The 21411-nt window shown below is 42.0% G+C and overlaps 1 protein-coding gene across 3 annotated transcripts in view; it reads right to left on the minus strand.

The window, feature by feature from the left end:
- Nucleotides 1–21411, minus strand: part of SLC38A1 (solute carrier family 38 member 1) — a 42769-nt gene that overhangs the window by 17734 nt on the left and 3624 nt on the right. For 2 of the 3 annotated variants that reach the window (XR_012629187.1, XM_074870417.1), the window contains exons 2-6: nt 16185–16397; nt 8463–8538; nt 7774–7889; nt 1942–2015; nt 220–312 (exon numbers count right to left, since the gene is read on the minus strand). Coding sequence is in view for 2 of the 3 variants with exons in the window: in XM_074870417.1 (XP_074726518.1) it covers nt 220–312; nt 1942–2015; nt 7774–7889; nt 8463–8538; nt 16185–16303 (478 nt within the window). In the remaining variant the exon portion in view is untranslated. Of the gene's footprint in view, nt 1–219; nt 313–1941; nt 2016–7773; nt 7890–8462; nt 8539–16184; nt 16398–19922; nt 19977–21411 lie in introns of all 3 variants that reach the window. The other variant, XM_074870418.1, reaches the window with a different exon arrangement.

The following is a 21411-nucleotide window of genomic DNA, read 5'->3' on the forward strand; positions in this document are numbered from 1 at the left end:
TGTCTGATGATAGAAGACCCTGAACTATAATTGACTGTAAACTGATCATTTGGTAATACAGCATTTTTAAAGGGCTGCATGCAAAGTGTTAGCCACAGCTATACTGAGGGGCATGAAGATCCCAAGATGTTATTGAGAGGATGAACTGACTGGTTCGTAGCTGTAACATTATTAAGATGTTCTTGTGTTTTGTTTTTCAATATCCCTCATCTCCTTTACCTCCAACGTTCTGCAGAGATGTAGATCCAAAGACAATCATTTTCCCTGGGGTACCAAAGACCTGCTCACCCAGCTTTTCATACACCATGCAGCCTGAAAGAAAAGAAATGAGAAGAAAGGTAACAAACGCAGCAGTGAAAGCCGTTGAGTTGGAACACTTACGATTCCTTTTCCGCTAACCACCCATCTGTGCAGCCATATCTGCCCTTTGCAAGCAAATAGAGAGCTCTTTTGTAATTACTAGTGCTGAAACTTATGTAGGAATGTTTTATTGACGTCTATAAATGTTATCATTGGCTACTGGTCACTTTTGAAATTGAAGCTCTTAATGAGGCTATTACACCCCTTTAATAAGTCTGTCTATACCCCTAGTGACATGTTAAATTCTGGTATCCCCATCCTGGCATATTAGGGTTGCACCCACAATGAGAGTGACGTAGAAAGCCTCCTCTCCAGACAAAATTTGGTTCAGCAGGATCCACAAGTCAGCACTGGCAGCCTGGCCACAGCAGACACAATACTGTGATTCTGCAATTTTGCTTGCCTTGACTAAACAATCTAAATGTGGGCAGCCACTGGTTTACAGGATGATTTACAATTTCTAATGACGAAGACTTAACTTGTGAATTCTCAGTGTGGTATGGTTTTGGTAAAAGCAGAGAAAGGTGTAAATTATAACTAAAACTTCTTCTAAAATATCTGTCAAGCTTGAGAAACTCCTCTATTAATTGGTTCGTGTTTCTGTTAAATGTTTTTTCCTTGGCTGTGATTTAGGCTGAGAAGAAGACTGGACATTGTGAAGATGGTGAGATACATGAGAACAGAAAGAGAAATATTGCAGATGTTACACTGTACAGAAGATTTTAAAAATGCATCCCATTGTTTGGTTTTCTCTATATTTCCTTATAGCTGACATTTCTGCTTTGAAGCTTGTATAAAAAGTAAGTTTGAGCTTGAATGTACCAGTAGCATAAAACCAGGGCTTAGATTTTGGGAACTAACAGGGCACAAATGTGTCCACAATTAGGCATACGTACCTAATTTATTAGGCAGTTGTTGCCATTATACATGTGTGTCCAAATCACATATTAATATATTACCATGTTCTTGTGCACAGATAATTTAAAAAATCTAGCTTCAGAGATTGTTACCCAAGGAAAGAGACTCTTGGACTTCAGAGCACAGTGACATTTAACACTGTGGGTAACTTCTAATTTCTGTGTTTAGAATATATTTTGCTTACAGATACACTTCTCTCTGTGGAGGAACTGTTCCCTTTTATTTTCTTCTAGGGAACCTTGTACTACACCACAAAGGCTATTAGGAACTTCACACTAACCTTTAAGGACAAACTGTATTTTCACGTAAGCTTCACCATAGGCAAAGATTCATTATATTCCATTTGCAATTGGTTTTGTAATGCAAAGAAACTGTATGAGCTGTTCCTTCTAGCTCACTGAAGACAACATTTCATGATAGCAGAATTCACTCTTTGTCCTAAGTTTTTCTTTTTACAGTGATGGTTGGATGCCGTTCTCCATTGCCATGTCATAAATGCTTGTTAATTCTGGGCTTCTGACTCAAAATGTGTTAGGTCTTTCTATTGTATCAGCAAAGTGATAGAAACTCTGTCTTACACAAAGCACCTGGCCTTATTTGAACTCTTTTCACCTCTTGTTCTTTATGATTCTACTGAAATGGTATAATAACATCTTAAATTACCTGTTTCTTTTGAACACACCAACAGGAGATATATTGAATAAATAGACAGCAGCGTCACTGAAACCAAAAGCAGCCTACAAAAGAATGGAGAATAAACTACTGTAAGAGCTGAGCTCTAACATCACAATATTTCATGTTAGGTCATATTCCTGTTGACGTCAAGATAATTTTTGTACTCTTCTGACAATGAAAAAAGCCTTAAAAATACATGTGATTCACATGCTGTTTGCAGTTCTACAACATCACCGTGGAGGCAGAAAGCCCTACATGCAGAGGGATTCAACCAAGCAAAACTTTGCAGAGCTGCAGAGCACAGCCTGTCAGTGAATTACACCTCCCCATATTGAAAGAAGGAAGAATAAAGATGTTTTATCAGATAGGAATTAAGATTTAATTAGAACAGGGATGAGCCAGGTATGTCCCTCACCACTCACTCTATAAAGCTTTTTTTCCTGGAAGCAGAGTAAAAATTTCAAAGGGAAGTCCTCTATTTAAGGACTTCAGTACGAAATGGAAGCATCTTTTCCCAGGACATGTTTCATATGCTACCAAAGGGGAGCCCAAGTGGCTTTTTATGTGCCTCCCAGTGCTCAAGGAGGGGGAAGAGAAGGGAAATTAAGGCTCCATTGGCTTCCCTTGGGAATAAAGGCAGAAACCAAAGGCTTATACTCTGCCTAGGTAGAGACTGGTGTTCCCTCACTGATGTCACTCCTAGTCTGCCATGATCCATAATTTGACTTCATGTAGAAGAATTGCAGGAAGTAATGACCAAATTGTTTGTGTAGGGAACTTGCTGGCACAAACGATAATTAGTCAGTGCTGGGGGCTATGTGGATAAAACCACATTTGCTCATTGCTCTATGTCTTTAAGCCAAGCACCATGTGTGCCTTCCTGTCCAACACTCTGACACACAAAGACCTGATGATGTTTTCATGATGTGTGTGAAGAGCATTCAGACAATCTGCTGGCAATTCCTCTCTTTATTATGACAACTACCCTCAGGACACTGAGAAAAACAAGCCTAAAATTTAACAGAAAACAAGCTGCTGCCATAGACAGCTGCAACACATCTTTTTCATAGGAATACACAAAAAGAACAGGATGAGAAACCTCCTCCCCTCACTTTTTTATTATTTTAGACTAGAAATACTTTAGTGCCAAATAATAACCCACAAGTTTCTTGGGACCAGAGGAGCAGGGAGAAACATAAAGAGGTGATAGGAGGAACTGCTCTTTTGCCAACAAAGATTGATGATTGACAATAACAACACACTCTGTACAGCCCAAAGGGTGTTTCTCTTCGAGAAGGTGGAGAAGGGAAGGGAGATTGTGCTGGCTGAGGTCACTCTGCTCCATTTTTCACAGATTTGCTAAGCCCTGCTCCTGCCCCGTGCTCCCTGCAGAGCTGTTCCGCCCCTGTCTGCCTGCAGGCATGGTGCTCACAGCCCCCAGTGCTCCGCTGCTGGGCTGACTCACTCCCAGCCCCAAATGGCTCTGGCTCCACATGCCAGCATCAAGTCTATTTTATTATTAAAAGCTCCCATTTTTCAGGCACTGAGCTCATGGAGCCTTTGCAGTGGTAAAAATAACACTCCCAAGCAGCCAGGTATTTATCTGATCTGTTGTCCTTAGCTCCCCATAGGGTTCTTACAGAGACACTTGGCATTTTCATTAGCGCTGTATGAAAAACTTATTTGTGTTAGGACTGCGGTATGGACAGGGATATTTGCGCCAGAACCACCCCTTGGAAAGGAATGAAAATGTCCATGCCACTCGCTCTGCACAAATTCAAAACAGAAGCAGGGGAGCTTGTGCTGCAGTCCCAAAAGCACTCCCCTAATTTTATTTTGCCTGCTTTTAAAGAAGTGCTGGCAGCTATGCAAGCAACTGGCACATGCAAAAGCCACCTCCCCCCCAACAAATCTAGAATAAACAGTTTAGAGCAGGGGACTGATACAGTGCTGGGAAGAACAAACTGTTCCTGTGATGCCACTGCTGTTTGCTCCCAGCTGCCACATTACCAGATCAGCTGAAACACGTGCTGTCCCCAGCCCTCTGTAGAGTTCCAGGATTTGGGGCCGGAAGACCTGTGAGGCTCGTGCAGTCACCTGCCTCATTGCACAGAACAGCTCTGAACACTCATAAGGCACAGGGTGCAGAAGAGCATGGCAGAGCATGGGGTTTGCCACCGTACAGCCTCCCACAGGGCCAGTCTGCCAACCTGCCCTAAACCTCTGGAGGAGTTAGGCTGTGGCTTCATGACTGTTTCCAGCCAACCCTAGCAGAACGAGCTGCAGAAAGAAGTGTGAAACTTCAGTTGTAATCTCACACTATACCTCATCTAACAAGCCCCTGTGACTCAGCAGGGGTTTTCAGATATTGCGCACTGCCGGGCTAAATGCAGGCTGAAGGCACCTTGCACTTGGCTGGCCCGTATGTCTCTGCAACACGATCTATCACTCTGGTCCTGGCTCTCCAGGATGAAACCACAGGAGCGATGAGTGCTCCTGCCATCCCTAGGTGGCCTGGTCCGTCTCCTTTTGTGTCATCTTTCTGTAGCAAGGTTTTCTCCCCTTTTGCATACAGGAAAGGATGCTTTTCTTTGGTCTAGGCCAGTGGTTCTCAACCTGTGGCCTGCAGACCCCTGGGTGGCTGAGATGTCGTCACAGGGAGTCTGCGAAGGCTTAAAGCAGGGGTGGGGAACGTCCAGCCTGGAAACATTTGATCTGGCTTGTGGCAAGCACTGCACCTCCTTTTCCCACAGCCCCCTCCCCTCAATGCTCCTCTCATACTCAAGCCCCCCCTGCTGCCTGCCCTGATGCGTTAGTATATTCAGTGCTAGTATGGTTAGTGAGACCCACTTTAACCAGGCTTTTTTTCTCTTAAAGACATTTTCTTAACCCAATGGCCCTCTTTAGGGCCACAACGGGGCTGAAGTCTGTTCCTCCAAGTGGTGGACCCTGGACCCGTAAACAAAAATATATGGTGACTGAACATGGACAAACAAGGGGGGAAGTGAGAAGAATTGTAAAAACTTTTCATCGAATTTTAATGTAAAAATTGGCATCAAATTCAGAATTAGCATGTTAAAATACCATAAAATGGGCTATTTGAGCAAGAAAAGTGTTGATGCTATTATTTTAAATTCATACAGAAACATTGCAATAAAGATATTATGAGTGTGTCCATTAACAGATTAACTTATTTCCCCTTCTCTCCAAACTTGAAGATCCTTCATGAGAAAATTGAAATAAACATTTGATGTGGTCTAGCACTTTAAATCTTGAATTAAGTCTTGGTGGTCCACAGCCACAAAAGGTATTTAAAGGGGGCCTATGGTGAAGGAAAGGTTGAGAACTCCTGGTCTAGGCTGTAGTTATCAACAATACTGGGATTAAGCTCCTCTGAGTTCCTAGCTCAATTGTTTTGCCTAAAAAGCATGACGCTTTGCTATGGCACTAAGTTATGCAAATACGATGTGAGAATATATACTCACTGTCATGTTTATTTTTCCTATGCCAAGAATATAGGATCTGAACTGATCCAGGTGTGTATGGGAGTGCATACTTCACGCTGCAGGAGCCTAAAAGTTGTGAGAGTGGAAATCAGGCTGAGTCTGTTTTGTTAGCGCTGGAAATGCTCCTTTAATTTTTCTGTCTCTGCTTTCTACTTTTCAGGGATGGTGCGTGCCAATACTGGATAAAGCAACCCAGAAACTTTCCAGAACTGTGCTACTCAAGAGTAATGAATTTAAGTGCTTTCTCATGTGCAAAAAGCAATGAAAGCATTTCCAGGACTCTAATCACTTGTAAAGCAGAAATAGTTCTAAGATCTACCTGTGATAGCGACAGTGGATCTATACATTTATGAGAAAAATGCACTGAATGAGAGGGTCAGAAAAAATCTAATACTAATAGACTGGGTTTAACTCAGAGATTATTGCATGATAAAAGAACATTAAAGCAGTTCAACTTTCAGGCATAACTACAGACACAGACACCACATTAGGATCCTGTATCTCCAGGCTTCAAAGGGGAAAGCTCTGCTAGCCTGGACAGTTAGGTCCTGCTAACTTCCTTACCTTTGATCTCAGCAGGCTGGTCTATCTCCAGGCCACCAGATCTAAAGGCATTATAAAGCTAACAAAAACAATTATCCACTTTTAAATATACACAGTTAATTCTGTGGAGAATAACTCTGTTATTTACTGTATAAAATCTCTACATTCAGGTTTGGCAGCTTTTCATACAATGTGGCAGTAACAGATCTACACACTCACTACTCAGACCAAGACGAGCCCAGTCACCATCACATATTGCTAGAAGTTTCTCTGGTTGTTCACATCACTGGTCTGATCTACTTCACTTAAAAGAAACTGCCTTTTTACATCCTTTAGAGTCAATACATTTCACATTTCACTTAACTCTCATGAAAAACTGCTGAAAGAAGGAGAAGAGGATGAGATTATAGAAAACTAAAGCAGTAAGGAGAAATTGAGAGTGCTCCTTGGCTGAGACACTATTATCACAGAAGAGGTAGCAAGGCTGAAGAGAGGTAACTTTTTTTTTTCTGGTTACAGCAGTTTTTGCAACCACCAGTCTGCACTGTCAGAGGTACATTTGTCAGGGCATGGGTATCACATCCAGGTTAAGAGTAATGGGTAAAAAAAGCAGCAAAACTGAAATAATCTCAGTCACTCTGCATAAGAAAAACCTAGAGTCCGGCTACGTTATAGCCTAGCTTAGTGATAACACAATTATAAGACTTTGTACATTCTTACTGTAAATGGATTAACTCCTTGGATTATTCCTAGATTTTATCCACCCACAGCAAATTGTAAGGTAGCAGCATGAATGTAGCTATCCTGGCACAAAATCCCAGAGCAGACGGCTATACGTACCACTTTGGCTATCCACTCTGCTATATACTGGGCTCGTATTATATATTTCCCAAAAACCCAAGAAATAAAAAAAGTTCTAGATTTTTAGATATGACATTCAAGAAATGACATCTCTTTAGAGTAATCTGTAATCTCAATAACTGTGTTGAACAGTTCTCAAAGATTGTAAATGGCTGTATTTCTTCCCTCAATGAACATTTATCACTGAAATCTGCACACAATTCCCAACTGATTTTTCAACAATCACTTTTCACAATGAAATGTCTCATACTGCGATTCAGAATAACACAGAATAACACTGTGTCTTACTCATTCACTGGCACTGTGTCATTTTTAAACTATGAAATTCTCCTTTACAAAATGCCTCTCTTTTGCTGGAGTTAAGTACTCTACCTCAACTCTTTTTTTATACTAAAATCTTGGCTATATTTATGTTGGCTCTCAAGGACTCTCACATAAGAAACTGAAGAAACTGTGGGAGTGAGATGAAAATATTATATGTAACATATAAAGGAATATAAATATTCTTTTTCTTGGTTAAAAAAAAGTAGTTATTGCACCATGCTTTGATGAAAGCTATGGAGATGCTGTGACACAAGTAAGAACTAGGTACTATCCCACTGCAACTGTTACTACTGAATATTTCCGATGTATGTATGGCTTGTGGACCATAGGAAAAATCCCTGGCTAGGCTCAGGCCTGTAGTAAATAACATGGACTTAATTTGCTCTAGCATTACAAGTAGTGGCTTTTCCCCCAAAAAAATCTGACTGAAAAAAAATGTCCGAAACTTGTAGCTAACATTTTCAGGCTTGAATGCTGTACTTGATTACAGATGGACTATAAATCCCTCTGCTTGCCGGCAGCGTACACATTCTCTAAACGCAGTGAAACTGCATGGAGATCAGCTACTCACCACGTGAATACTTACAGAAAAAGGAGAATTCCTGTGTTGGCCAAGGCAAAAGCGAGACCCAAAATACCACTGCCCATGATTGCATTGCTGAGGTTGAAGACGGACATCCCCAGCGAAGTAGTTCCTGGGATCTGGAGAAGTAAAGACAGGCATGTCAGCAACAGCTTGCAATGGAGCAGGGAAATGCATTTATGCTTCAAGCTCCACGTTTTGTGATATATTAGGTATAAGTAACTACTGCTATGGAAATGACTTAAAAATTGGTTTGAAAGAGAAAAAAGCATCACTGAAGCCTGTCACAGCTACACTCTGATCACTGCCCTGTAGATTTTGGAAACCAGTGTTGAGTGGTAGAGGCAATACACAACTCCTACTACACTTTCCATTTTAAACCCCATCTTTCACTATGCCTGTGAAACATCTTCGGTATGTGATTTATGTGTCGTAAGGCCATAAGGAACCACCAGGACTTCCTGCCAAACACAGGCCAGAGGGATTCCTTTGCTTCAACTAGAACAAAATGCTTAGGTTTTTTGTCTTTGGTTTTTTTTTAAAGTGCTGAGCACAGGCAGTTCCTACTGGAACATGAATTTCAGTTACAATTGTGTGTGCCCAACACTTTTGAAGACCATGCCTAAAGGCCCTTCACATACACAGCATAAGAGTTCATTTTGACAGGGAAAAGAACAGCAAGAGATACTTACATATTCATCGCATTTTTTCTTCTCCAGGTGGCTGTTTGTGAGACTTCGTCTGCTTTCTCGATCCGAAATAAACTTGCTAAAAGAAGTCAGAGGATTTATTTACAGCAAGTGTTTAGAAAATGTGAACACATTAATTCCATGAGCAGCATGTGATTACAAAATATGAAATGTATAAAAACTGTATGTGAAAAGAGGTCAAACTCATAACTATTTAATGAGCCAGATTATGCTTCACTGATACCAGTGTACATTGGACATCAATAAAGGTAACACTAGCACATGATCAAAACAAATGTATATATACAGAATGGTCTTTTAGGAGCTTTAGTAAAGCAGCAGCACCGATTTTGTGGACAGGAAAGTAATTTGCTTGCACATACACTAAGAGGAGATACTTCTGCAGGTGTCCTGCAGAGGTGTGTGTGTGACTGGTACCCCCTGCTCCTGACCCCTGCTCATGTGGTTTGTGTAAAAGGCAAGCAGCCGTTCTCTGTGATTGAGCGGGTCATGTATTTATTCCCTTTCCCTCACTATCAGGCCCTGAAGGTCCTGCGAACCAAATAGACAAACCAAACAGATTTCTTCTTCCCCTCCCTATCGGCCTCAAGACTCCTGGGTGCCAGCTTGATTACTCCTTTCCTTGTGAGCCTTGAAGGTCCCAGGCACCTGGCCCACCAGCTCATGGTGATGACCCCCTCACAGAAGAAGTAAGCGTAACAGCACTCAGAGCACTGGCTGTAAAAGCAAACAGTCCGAAGTGGGGAAGCTGGACTGGAGCTGCTGCTGGACAGTGAGACCCGGGACCCCTGGTGGCCAGGGACACCCTCACCAGGGACACCCCCACAGTCGTCTGCTTCTGCTGAGGATTGAGGGAATGATTTGTATTCTTTATATGACTTTTGAGGCTAGATTATGATTGTTATACTGATGCAGCAAACCATGTATTAAAATCTGACCCGATCTGCAGAGGGTCCAGGTGATTAGAAATCATAAGTTGTATTATTAATTGTATTATGCTACTTACAGATTGTACTACACTGATTCTGTTTGTAGAAATCCTGTGCCATTCTAATCATAAATTCTGTGTTACACTAATCATAATATCATGGTAAGAAAATAAAGCTTTAATTGTAATTATGATTTAGTGCTGTCTTCATTCTGACAAGGATCCCTAAAAGACCCTGTCTGCCCCCTCAGTGTCGGGTGACACTGTGGCACCCTACAAAACCCTAAATTGCCACCATAGGGTTGGTATGGCCAGAGTTAAGAGGAGGAAGAGGTGCTGCATGCAGCCAGCACTACGCGGACCACGCTGAACCAGGCAACGTGCTCTGTTGGTGCATCATTCTGGGCTACTGCATTTTCGTTTAAATGTCTTTCAAAACTCAATACTGAATTCACCATACAGCAAAATTAAACATTTCTGTGCAGGGAAACATGGAATAAACAGCTTTTCTTTCTCTGCACCCTTTACTTGTTCTGTGTCCTTGATATATCCACATTTAGGAACTTAACGTCACCAGAACAAGATTTGCCTCCTGAGTCTGTGTTGGTATCCTTGGGATTTACAACACTTCTGATTTGGATGAGCTGTTATTTTCTCCCAGATCCTCTCTTCAGCAAACATTTTAGTTTGTATAAACCATTCTTTCAGCTTTTCATCTTTTGAAGGTTTATGCACAATTAAGTCCCTGGCATCTTCGTTAATCCACAGATGGTTCTTATGCTGCACTGGCTAATGCATCAGTCATTGTACATGTTACATACCTAACCAGGGGCTGTCACCAAGTGTCAGAGACCTTTTTTGCTGTAGATAAATTAAGGTGGCTCTTCTTAAATTAAAATAGACAAACAATAGGCTGAACACAAAGAGCAGCCCTGCGTGGGCCTTTCTCACAGCTGGGAATGTCTACTGGCTGGGGATGTATAGTTCAAACTGTGACTCAGGATGGTGCATCATTTGAGTACATCCAGCGGTATTCAGCCTGGTAATATAACCGTGAACTCATAAAGACAGAGCTCTGACAAACTTCCCTACTATCCCAGTTGTGGCCTAATTACTAGCGATATATGCTAACACAGCTTCTAAGCGTATGCCAAAATCATGCAGTTGTAATGCTGCTGACTTGGCTTCCACAGCTGACACATTGGGCCCCGTGTCTCTAACATTTTGTGTACTACATACGCATTTTGACTTTATCCCTTAAATCTGGGCATAGCTGGCAAAATGTATGTAGTATTTTTGCTGGTTTTGTTGCAACCTTCACTCCTACTCGTTGGTCTGCTTTGACTTCCTTGATATCAATAAAAACCAACTATAGGCTTCTCCTTTATTTCTTAAACTACTAACTTCTACAACTAATTTGCTGCAAAATATGGACAACGTGCCAGGTTTACAAGCCCTAATGCAGCTGGAATAGATGGCTGAACCTCCCCCACTGTTTTAAGAAGTGAAAAGCAACCGCTTCTAAGATAGACTGATCCAAAATTAACTTTCCAAAGCTCACTGTGTAGGTATTTCATCCTCATGGAATAAAATCTCAACCTGATTCAGAGCGTGTGCTTTTTTTTTTTTTTCATGTCTGTTTAAAGCCCATCTCTTGAACGCAGGCAGCAGAGTGTGAACGGTTTGAAAAAGACATTCCAGTTCTCTCTCGAAACACCCCGCAGGCAGTTTGTACAGGCAGAAGCACAGAGAAGAGTTTTGTCTCTTTTGGATTTGTAAGTGATGCTGGGAACATCTGTGGACTTTGCCTTCTTCTGGCATTTATGGAGATCATGTGTCATTTTAGATTTTGTCAGAGTTATGACAGAAGTAACTAGTCTGCTCTCCCCACTTCTCCTCATCCCTCTGCAGTCAGTCTCCCCCTTAATAATTACAAAAATAACAAATTTGTAGATACTATTATTATTGCCACCTGGTATTAAATTTCAATTAAAATTATTATTAAAGTACTAAAACATGATAAAGACAACACTTGAGTAATATTGCCTGAATATAAAGCGACCATGGGACTTTCCATTAGATTTTGACCAACAGCTTCTGTAGAACAGGTATCTTCTGTGGCCAACAAACACATTATTTCCTTCTGGATGGGACCTTAACCTATTACAAGCCAGGCTCCTCACCCACCCCACATTTACAATGTCACACTGCACGTTTTTCTCCATTTATGCTGTGTGATGTGTATGGGAGGGTGAAGTCAGATATGGGAATGTGGCTACCAGGCTCCCAAATCACAGGGTACATAGCATTGCGCCCAGCTTTTTTACAGGGTGCTTCTCAGCACCTGCCTCCCAGCCCCAGGACGGCTTGCCCAGAAAGCTCAGCACCAATGCAGTGGTGAGGGCTGTGGGGTCTGCCTGATCCCGAGGCTGTGCTGCATCTGCCATTGCAGGTAACTTAACCTGCAAGTCCAGACAAGAAGGTTGCCTCAGGACCGCACTCAGTAGGTGGTGCAGACGTACTGTATGACAGCCTAAGGTTTCCATAAATGGAATGTATTACTGAACCTAAATTAAAAAAAAAAAAAAAATGTAGGGGGAATGTAATCCAATGGATTCAACAGAAACAAATTTTCCCAAGATTTTGCTTTTTATAAACTTTTTTTTTTATTTCAGGGTGTTTTTTTCCCCCTAGAGCATATGAAAGGGAACGTATGTTGGAATAATGGAATTTCTAGTTAAACTGTGACATGCATCTGCTTTGCTTAATAGATGTGCTTAGAAAACGAACTATTCATTGTCACAGAATGTTGTATATTTGACCTTTATAAATATGACATGAATGAAATGAAATGACTGTTTACTCCAGCCTCTCCCAGCCCTCCCAAGGACCACAGGCCACTGTGACAGGTGCTGTGGAAATGCGCAGTAGGACCGTCTGTGCCATCAAAGCTTTGTGACTCCCTGACAAGCATGAAATCCATTTGCGCTGTTTGTTGTCTTCATTTCAAACACTTTACTCATCATTAAAAGACATAAGCTGTTCTTATATGCTTCTGCTTTCCTCTTGTGTTTCCTACATCACAGCTGAGTAAGAACAGCTTATACAGAACTTTTCAGATACATTAATAAAATATCCTGGCCAAAAAATAATCAGCTCATTCTTGTAATGCATGAAGCCTCATGGTCGGCTTGGAAAGAATTTCTTCACCTAATTCTTTTCCTGGTTTGATTTAGCACAAAGTAGAAACTTAGTCTTACTGATAAAGTGGCTTTAAAAGGACCATGTTTAACTACAGTTTCCAAATTTCAAGTTATTAAAGGACTTAAATGAGAAATATTTGATTAAGGTGATATCCCCGAGCTAACCATTTTGGCTAAGCAGACTTAGCCAAAAACCATTTAGCCATCTCAGATATATTTAAACATAATTAAAGTGATATTTGACAATGCCTTAAACATTTGTTAGGGAAAGCTAGTTTTGACAAGATGACAGAACTTTATCCTTAGGCAGCTTCTTAAACTGAGCTCTAACTTGAGCAATGGCAAAGGTTTCCAGGGCAGGCAGGAACAAGAAATGCAGAAGAAACCTTGGTCTGACTTACACTATGAAACTTGGACCAGTTCTGGGTATACCTACTAACAACAACAAGGGGTGCTGGTAACTTAGTAGTAGCTGTAAACCAAGAGAGGCATGCAGCCATCCGCTTCCTGAGAGCATCGTCATAGTTACAGATAAGGAGTAAGTCATCTAAATAATGGTTTACAGTTATGTGTGGAGATGGCAAAGTTTTATAGCCAGGATACATGGTATCCAAAAAAGTAACCAAATCCATGTCTGGATTTGATGCAAATCTCTTCACTGACATTCCCAGAAGAAATTCAACATCTGCATACAAAGAAAAACTCCTCCCAACACAGCCCCTTCCAAACAACATCCCCTTCCATAAAACTGCATATATAAATGAATATTTAGGCCCAGAAAAGGCTGGAAATCCAAAGGAAACTAGATAATGCTTTTCCAAGATCAAGAAATATTTGGAGTTTACAACCAGACCTGGAATCAGCTTCTCCCTGGTGTACCTTCTCCAAAAGACCCTCAAAAACTCTGCTCTACATTGAGCTTGAAAAATTATGCACTGGGAGAAAAAAATGTTTAAAATTAAATACAGAGTGCAAAATCAAACAGGTTGAAACAACAAAAAAAATTAGTTGAGAATTACAGATCTAATCTAAAGCTCAAGTGAAATCAACAGAAAAAGTCCCACTGATTTTGATGGACTTTGGAGTTTCACAAGGCCTTGCACCACGTGCCAGGCAGCACAAAATCTGTTCTTCCATATGCCCATTAACCTCTTATTCCATGGAGACAGGGCGTTTGCCAAAATAGTTATAGAAAGGAAATCACCACATCCTTTCAGGATGTGTTTGGCACGGGGTACAGAGCAGGGTCTGCCTGCCGGCTCATCACCCATGTCGGCAGGGAGGTGCTTGCACAGGCCACGGGTGGCTCAGCCCCAGCCTCGGCCCCAGGGGATGGTGACAGGACTGTGCTGGTGCCAACATGCTGCTGCTCTGGAAGCTGTGGTCAGCGTGAGCTGCCTTGACACTCTTGATTTAGACATGGAAGGGAACATGAGCACACTGGGATATATAGGGCAAAATACTCATGCATGAGATGCACGAGTAAATAGCTGTCCTGTGAGCGCCCCGGCTGAGGGATAATAGACAACCGTAATAGGCTACAACCTACAACAAAACCATACTGCAGAGGAAAAACGTTATCCAGAAAGGAATGGAATGGAAAATTGTGGAATATGTTAATCTGCTCAAAAAGCCAGAACAGTAATCAGAAATTCTGCCTCTGAGTTTCTGACACTCTTTCCTCACCCCACTTTTTTTCTTCTTCCCTTTGCAGGCAGGCTGGATCTGACCCAGACCTTGCCACGCTTGCTACGCCCGAACTCCACAAAGCACATTGTGACCGCAGAGGATCAGGCATATATGGCACGCTCCTTCCCCACCCTCCATAAACATTCACTGAAAGACAAAGCTGTAACAGGGTTTTTCCCCATAAGTTATTGGTGGCACCTGCCAAAGCACTGGGGAGGTGCAGCCAGCCTGGTACAGCCGCTCCTTCTCTCAAGGATATAAATCCTCAGCAGGCTCCAGGGAGCAAATTTACCACTGTCAGCCCCTGAGCTCCTCGCCTTATGAAGTGAGCGAGCCAGCAGGAAAACAAGCAGGTTCATACTGGAACTGTTTTGTTTTGGCAAAGTTGGAGGGGTTTTTGTTTCTTGTCTTGCCTTTCTGTTTTTTGTTTTTTTTTTTTTTTTTTTTACAGAAGTGGTTTGCATTTTGTTTTGGCACTTTCCATCAAAGCAGTTGCATCAGAAAATTCCTGACCAGCTCTAATCTTCATCAGTGCAGCTGTGCTGCGGTCGCACTGCTACACAGCACAGCTGGTGACTGCCCCAGGACTTCCCCAGGGTGGGGCAGGTTGGCATCCTTCTGCCGGAGGGGCTTGCCCACGCCATCAGCCAGGGGCCCCTGCTTGGTCCCAGGGTATGGCTGGCTGGTTTTGCTATGGACATGGCATGGCCAACACCAGGTGCTTATTCCTGCACCTGCCACCAAGCTCCTTGTCCACCCGTGCAGCTGTGAGAGCCACACAACTCTACCCTCACTTGGATAAAAAACAGTTCTTAATTTTGTTTTTACACACTAGAAAGTGAGTTTCTTTGGGTATCCAGAGAACCTGCTGCCAAAAAGAAGAAAGGGAAAGAGAAAGAGGTTTTTAAAAACCATAAACACAGACGGCAGCAGCCCAGCCGTAAAGGACCAGGATGATGTGCTGGCAGAGGCTTCCCAGCAGCACCAGTGCCGGGCAGGGCTGGATCCCTGCACAGGCACCGGCCAGCCTGTGTGCTCCACCTTGGTTTGCAATATTTGAACAGGAAGCTTGATTGAAAAACAGCTTCTTGTTTTACAGCTCACAAAACCCAAACAGGGTCTGTCAGCATGTCTTTGCTGTGAACAGGACAGCTCAGCACCTGTTGGAGGCTGCTAGGAAGGCCTGAAGAGTCGCTCTCAGGTGGAACAGGCTGATCTTCGGAAATGACTGTACAGCTTAGAGGAAAAGCCAACAACTTAATAATTTAAACAAACCTGATGATTTTCACCGATATTGATAAACAGGAGCATTTTTTAAACTTGACATGAGTTAGGTGTAAGTCTGTTTTACCAGCTTCTTGCCATCCCTGCCTCAGAGAGCAGCAGCCGCTGCCTGGTTTATCTTGCTCAATTGTGAATGTGGCCTGGGACTACACTTGCTGCCAACCACACCAGCTGTACATCCGCAGGCACTTGGATGCATGGAGGTGGCCAGGCAGGTTAAAATTGTCATACCAGAGATCAAAAGGTCAACGAAGAGATTTGCCCCAAGTTATGCTGTTGGTCTAATTGTATTAATTATTATTACTTCTTTGCTGAGTGCAAGCAGACATTTCAAAATGTTGGCTTTTTGCTACATTGTATGTTTGTGCATTTTATTAGACTAATTTGAAGGATTCAAGACGATGAATAAATTGCCACTCTGTTTGCTTTATCTGCTGTTGCAGCCTATGCCCAACAGATGTCACATATGAAATTCAAATTACATCTTCAAATGGAGCATGACTTGGTAATGAATAATTCAAGATATATGCTGAAAATTAGAATGCTGTTTTTAAACAGTGTGTTTCTTAGCACAGGCAGCGTCAGTGGAAAAATACTCACCTATTTATCTGGCCATTTTCCACCTCTGTGAAATCATTTGAATCATTGCTGATGTTATCATCTTCAGGGACAGTCATATTCTGCAATTCAGTCAGTTCTAATCCAGCTTTGAAAGGCATCCTGGGTGAGGAACTGTACCTATCAAAGTGTTTCTCCAAATACTAGTGTTTGGTTGGTATCACGTGAGTAAACTGCAGCCACAGTGTCAGCAACCTAAATAAAACACAAGAAAAAAAACCCAAGATGTATACCACTGACAGCAGGCAGTATCCCCAGAAGAAACCAGTGAAACCTGGACAAGAAAGATTGTCCTTACCAACCAATTTTGTATCATTAGAAGGACCTCAGGTTATAACCTAAATGCATTGCAGAACAGTATGAGATCAACTTTGGTAACCTTATAAATTTACCCAGTCCCACAATCAACTGCTGAAGACACTACTTGTATTTGTAAACTAGTGAGCAAACCAATCCTATTTGTTTCAGGAAAAAAGATTAACCACCTACAGATTAAGGAATAAAAATGGAATAAAAATGATTTGCTTGTTTAAGTAAGTCCCATTTTGATATTCGGTGTTGTTCTTCTGTATGTTCTCCATTCTTACTTAAAAATATAAAATATATTGTGTTGATGATGTTGCTAAGTGGATGGAACTCAGTACTCTGTTCTACTAATATCTGTATTTCAGATATTTGAATATGTTAAGGTTTTTTTGGTAAAGAGGATGGGCAGAGGATGCTTTGTGTATGGTTAAACTTATTCTGAACAAGGACAGAAACAGACAAAACCAAATCCCTAAACTCATGTATCATAGGAAGAAAGAATAATGTATATCTTGTGTCAAGCAGTTACTATCTAGAGATCAGGTGATCTTTCCTCTGATAGAGATGTGATGCATAAAAGCACCAAGAATAACACCAAAGGCAGACCAGACAAGTCTGCTGCATTGACATATTTCCTCATCAGCAATGCAAATCAACTGAAAGACCAATATTTTCCAGAGTCCAACCACTCTCGGCTGAGCTACAACTAGAGCGTGATGCTGAGGCAACAGGATGTTATTCACAAACAAGCTCCTGCATCACAACTCTCTCAATTCTCATTTTGTGAATGAATTTCCTGCAGTATTGCCAAACAGCTATTCACCCTGGGGTACGTGGTGAACACTCAGATGCCAGATTAATTTAGGGATATTTTCAAATTCACAGGGCTACCACAAACCCATCAAACTGCTCACATGCAACCAAAGAAACAGGAACATCCCTGGCTCTTGTAGGGCACTATGTCAAGGCAGGAGAATGTAGTTCACTGGTTCAGTTATGACATCTGCCTGTTTCAAATTAAGTTTACAGAACCCAATACTTCTGGTTTATACCACACAGAGAAGGGCTTTGCAAATGAGCAATTTTTTCTCCGTAAATACTTTCTCAGAAATGTAGTTTTAAAGTTTAGATGTGCTATTAACATCCCCTCAAGTGCCCAGACTGTACAGGTGTAAAGTTTAAAGGCAAGCCTCCAGTCTTACAGTAGGGCAGTATCTGTTCTTTTCTACTGAAGGAGCAACTAAGAACGTGGTTATGGTGGCTGACAGGGCCTGGTACAGCCTGGTGAGAGGATGGTGTTAGGGGGATGTGAGCTGGGTCCTTTTCAACTCCTCTACAGAGGAGATTTCCATTACAGAGACCAGGGGAGCGACTGCTTGGGTATTAAAATGTTGGCACAATAAAAAAAAAAAATTGGTTTAAGGCTGATGATAAATAAATGCAGACTGGCAAGCAGAGCGTGGTTCTAGCAGTGACATTCTGGAACAGTCTTCCTGGAGGCTGGAGGGATAAAATAGTCTACCTATTTTGGAAGAGAAGCATGATCTTTTTATAAAAGGAGAAAGCCACAGGAGATGCCGACTGCTGAGGTAGCAAGGACTGAGCCTGCTGAATCCTGAAGCTTCTTGTGACCGTGAGTTCCTAAAATAAACAATTCCTTAATAGACCTGACAACATCTGTACAGAGATCTGTATCCCCTGGCATTTAAAAATCCATGTAAAGGTTCATCTAAGATTCAAGCAGAGAGAAACTTTCCCTTTGGGCACCGTTTTGCATCATGGCCCCCCGGGAGGATTTTCAAAACTGCCTTGATGTTGCCTGTGCTTAATAAATTCCCCATTAAGTGTTTCAAAAGCAGGTGCTGAAATTAGCACTCCTGTGAGGTAAACAGCGTACTGGAGAGCAGACTTCACAGCTCACTGACGTGCAGCTCCTGCTTCGCCATTCTGCCCCTCTGTAGCTGAAATGCTGCATGGCCAGACTGGCAGGAAAATGGCTCACTGGTTTATTCGCAAGGAATCTTTGCAGTGCAAAAGTGACAATCTTTTTTTTGTTTTAACCAAAATTCTGACTCTATGGAAAACTCATGGAATGAAGATGCAGCAAAACCTTAGTGCAAGCGGTGCCAGCTGAAGCACCAGCAATCATTGCAGCAGATCCCAGGTGTCAGGCAGACGAGTTGCTCCTGAAGCAGCATGACACATCTCTGAATCTGCCACAGGTTGTTGGTAGGTTAAGTGATTTACTAAAAAAACCCAAAACTCACAAAACAAACCCCTGAAACCAAAAAACTGTTGAGTGAAATAATGCATTACACCTCCAACTACGAGAAAAACTGATCTCAGCGCCAAAACACAAGGAGGGTGAACAGACAGTACTAGTAGGGCTGGGGGGTCAAAACTTTCACTGTCACAGCATGAACTCATCACAAATCTTTGGCAAAGGATAACCACCTCATCCTTAGCACCTCCATCTGTAAAATTAAGATGATAATAGCAACAATAACACTCAGTTTGTGAAGCACTTGTGGATTCAGAGGGAAAGGGTGACAGAAGTGTGATACTTGGAAAAAACCACTATGCAAACGGCCAACTTTTGCAAAGATAACTTTACCTTAGATATATATACAGAACAAACCCTTTGGCATTGCTAATCATTCCAGGCACCCTCCACAGTCAGTGGAGTACTGGTGGTCACATGAATTTCACCCCCAAATCACCTATTTTAAACTTCAAGTTCATGGATGCAGCAAATCACAGAGTCTAAATAAAATCTATAATCTCAAAGGGTTGGGTTCATATCATCAAGCTTTATTCCCTACAAGTCGAGCGTCTGCTTCAGGCTTGTCACTTGGCCTCTACAGCGGAGCCTGGCGCTGCCAGAGGACAACCTGTCCTGGCCCACAGGAGGGGTTTGCAGCCATGCTGAGCTGGTCTCTGCAAGTACGATAGCTTTGCTCCCAAAGGGAGCTTCTACACTGGGATAGCTGAGCTAAGCAAGTCACCACCTCAGGTATAGGTGCCACTGATGCTGTGGGAAGAAAAAAAGAATTGCTTCAACTAATAAAAATTCACCATATGTTGATGCTGACCTATATATTGGAAGCAGCACGGTAATATTTGTACTTTAAAGACCTTTTCATTCAAGAAATGCCATGAAATAAATGCAAATAAAAATGCTATGTTGGCAAAAGCTCCTAGACTGAGCTTTATTCCCAATTCACATTGAAAGGCAGTAAATAATAATCTGAAGAGTGACTGTAGCAATCCCAATCACTTCCAGCCACTGTGCCCACTACTCTGCCCAGCCTTAAACCTCCCAAAAAGAAAAATTCCAGCGACCTGCCATCAAACCTCTCTCTCTAGACACACACATAATAAAACGACAAGAAGAAATAAGAATTTTGCTCTTACTTCAAATTTTTATACTCGGATGGGCAAACACTCCTTCTTGAAGCAGGAATCACCCTGAGAGAAAACAAAGAAAGAGCTAATGACCCTTCTAAAGGAACCTCAAAGGTCTGTGTTTGGTAGCTGATCCAGCCCCTCCATTTAGTAGAAAAAGCACTCCTCTGGCCTGTGAGCTTGGTTTTCCCTTTAAACATCCCATGACATGACTTGTAAAAGCCATAATGGATGATTTATTCATCGTGTGCTCCTTGCAGAATACGGGAAAGATTACAACTGGTCACAGACTTCAGAAGGAGGACTGTGAGATGACACAAAAAGATAAAATGAGTTTATTTTTCTCAAGAACACTGAGACCTTCACAAGCCATTAAAACACATTCCAAGAACAGGGGTAATTTTCTTCATTGCTTCTGAAACATCAAAAAAAAAAAAAAAATCCCTGCAACTCCAGTTTTCTGGACTGTTAAAATTCCACAACAGGAGTAATGGGCTCAGATGTTTGTATTTGAAAAAATACAGCAATACAGACATCTAACGTTATTTCTTCTGCTGGCTCAAGCATGAATTCTTTCTGGGCAGTACCTCGAAGAGGTGTAAGCTCAGAAAACGCTTCACTACAAGTTGTGTTTTTAACAGTAACATCATCACTCCTGGTGATGATGGTGATGGCTTAATTCACAGGCAACTTTTTTTCGTAGATGTCATCATTCAAAAAAGTGCCAACTTAAGACACGTGGCTGCGCGAAAGCTGACCCAGTACGTGAGAGGCATTTGGGTAAGTGGTCGGGCTGGACACCATCTCGCCCATCTCTGGGTATGGGTTTTGTCATGTGCCCTTGCACACTCACTGGGCACTTCATTCACTGCACACCTCCCGTAGTCAAATGGTCTTAGGGATGGCAAATATCCAAGAAACGCTAAGCAATTTTAACTATGGAATTCAAGATAATTTGCTTAAAAGCTGAAATATGACTCAACTTTCTTCTTGAAGGGAGTTTTGCCAAGAACTTCTCTCGGTCCATTACAAATCATCAGAATCCAGTGCTTGAGTTTCACACAAGCTGTTTTTATTCCTGCAAAGCCTGAGATGTGATACGTCTTTCTTTGCTCATACTTCTGAAAGTTCTTTCAAAGAAGAGCAATATGACCAGTAAGACACCATGGATATAAATAATGAAACACTGAGCCTGAAACTCTGTGTACAGACTATTCACTTAAATGACAAAAAGCAATAATAGGCTTGATACGTAACAGTATCATGTTGGGAGGCTGGGAAGCAACTATCTCCTTTTTGTTCAGCATTAGTGAGACCTGACATGTGGAACATAAAGCTCCCGATGTACTCCTCATCTACAGGAAGGACAAAATGGAGAGATTAGAGAAGAGCCACCGAGATAATAAAAGCTCTTGGAAATTAAAGACTGACTCACATCCACTGAACAAACATCTGCAGTGCTTGAAATGTCACTGCCTCCAGCTCCACGGTACTGCCC

The sequence above is a fragment of the Strix uralensis genome, chromosome 5 (assembly GCF_047716275.1).
Source record: "Strix uralensis isolate ZFMK-TIS-50842 chromosome 5, bStrUra1, whole genome shotgun sequence".
NCBI classification, from domain to species: Eukaryota; Metazoa; Chordata; class Aves; order Strigiformes; family Strigidae; genus Strix; species Strix uralensis.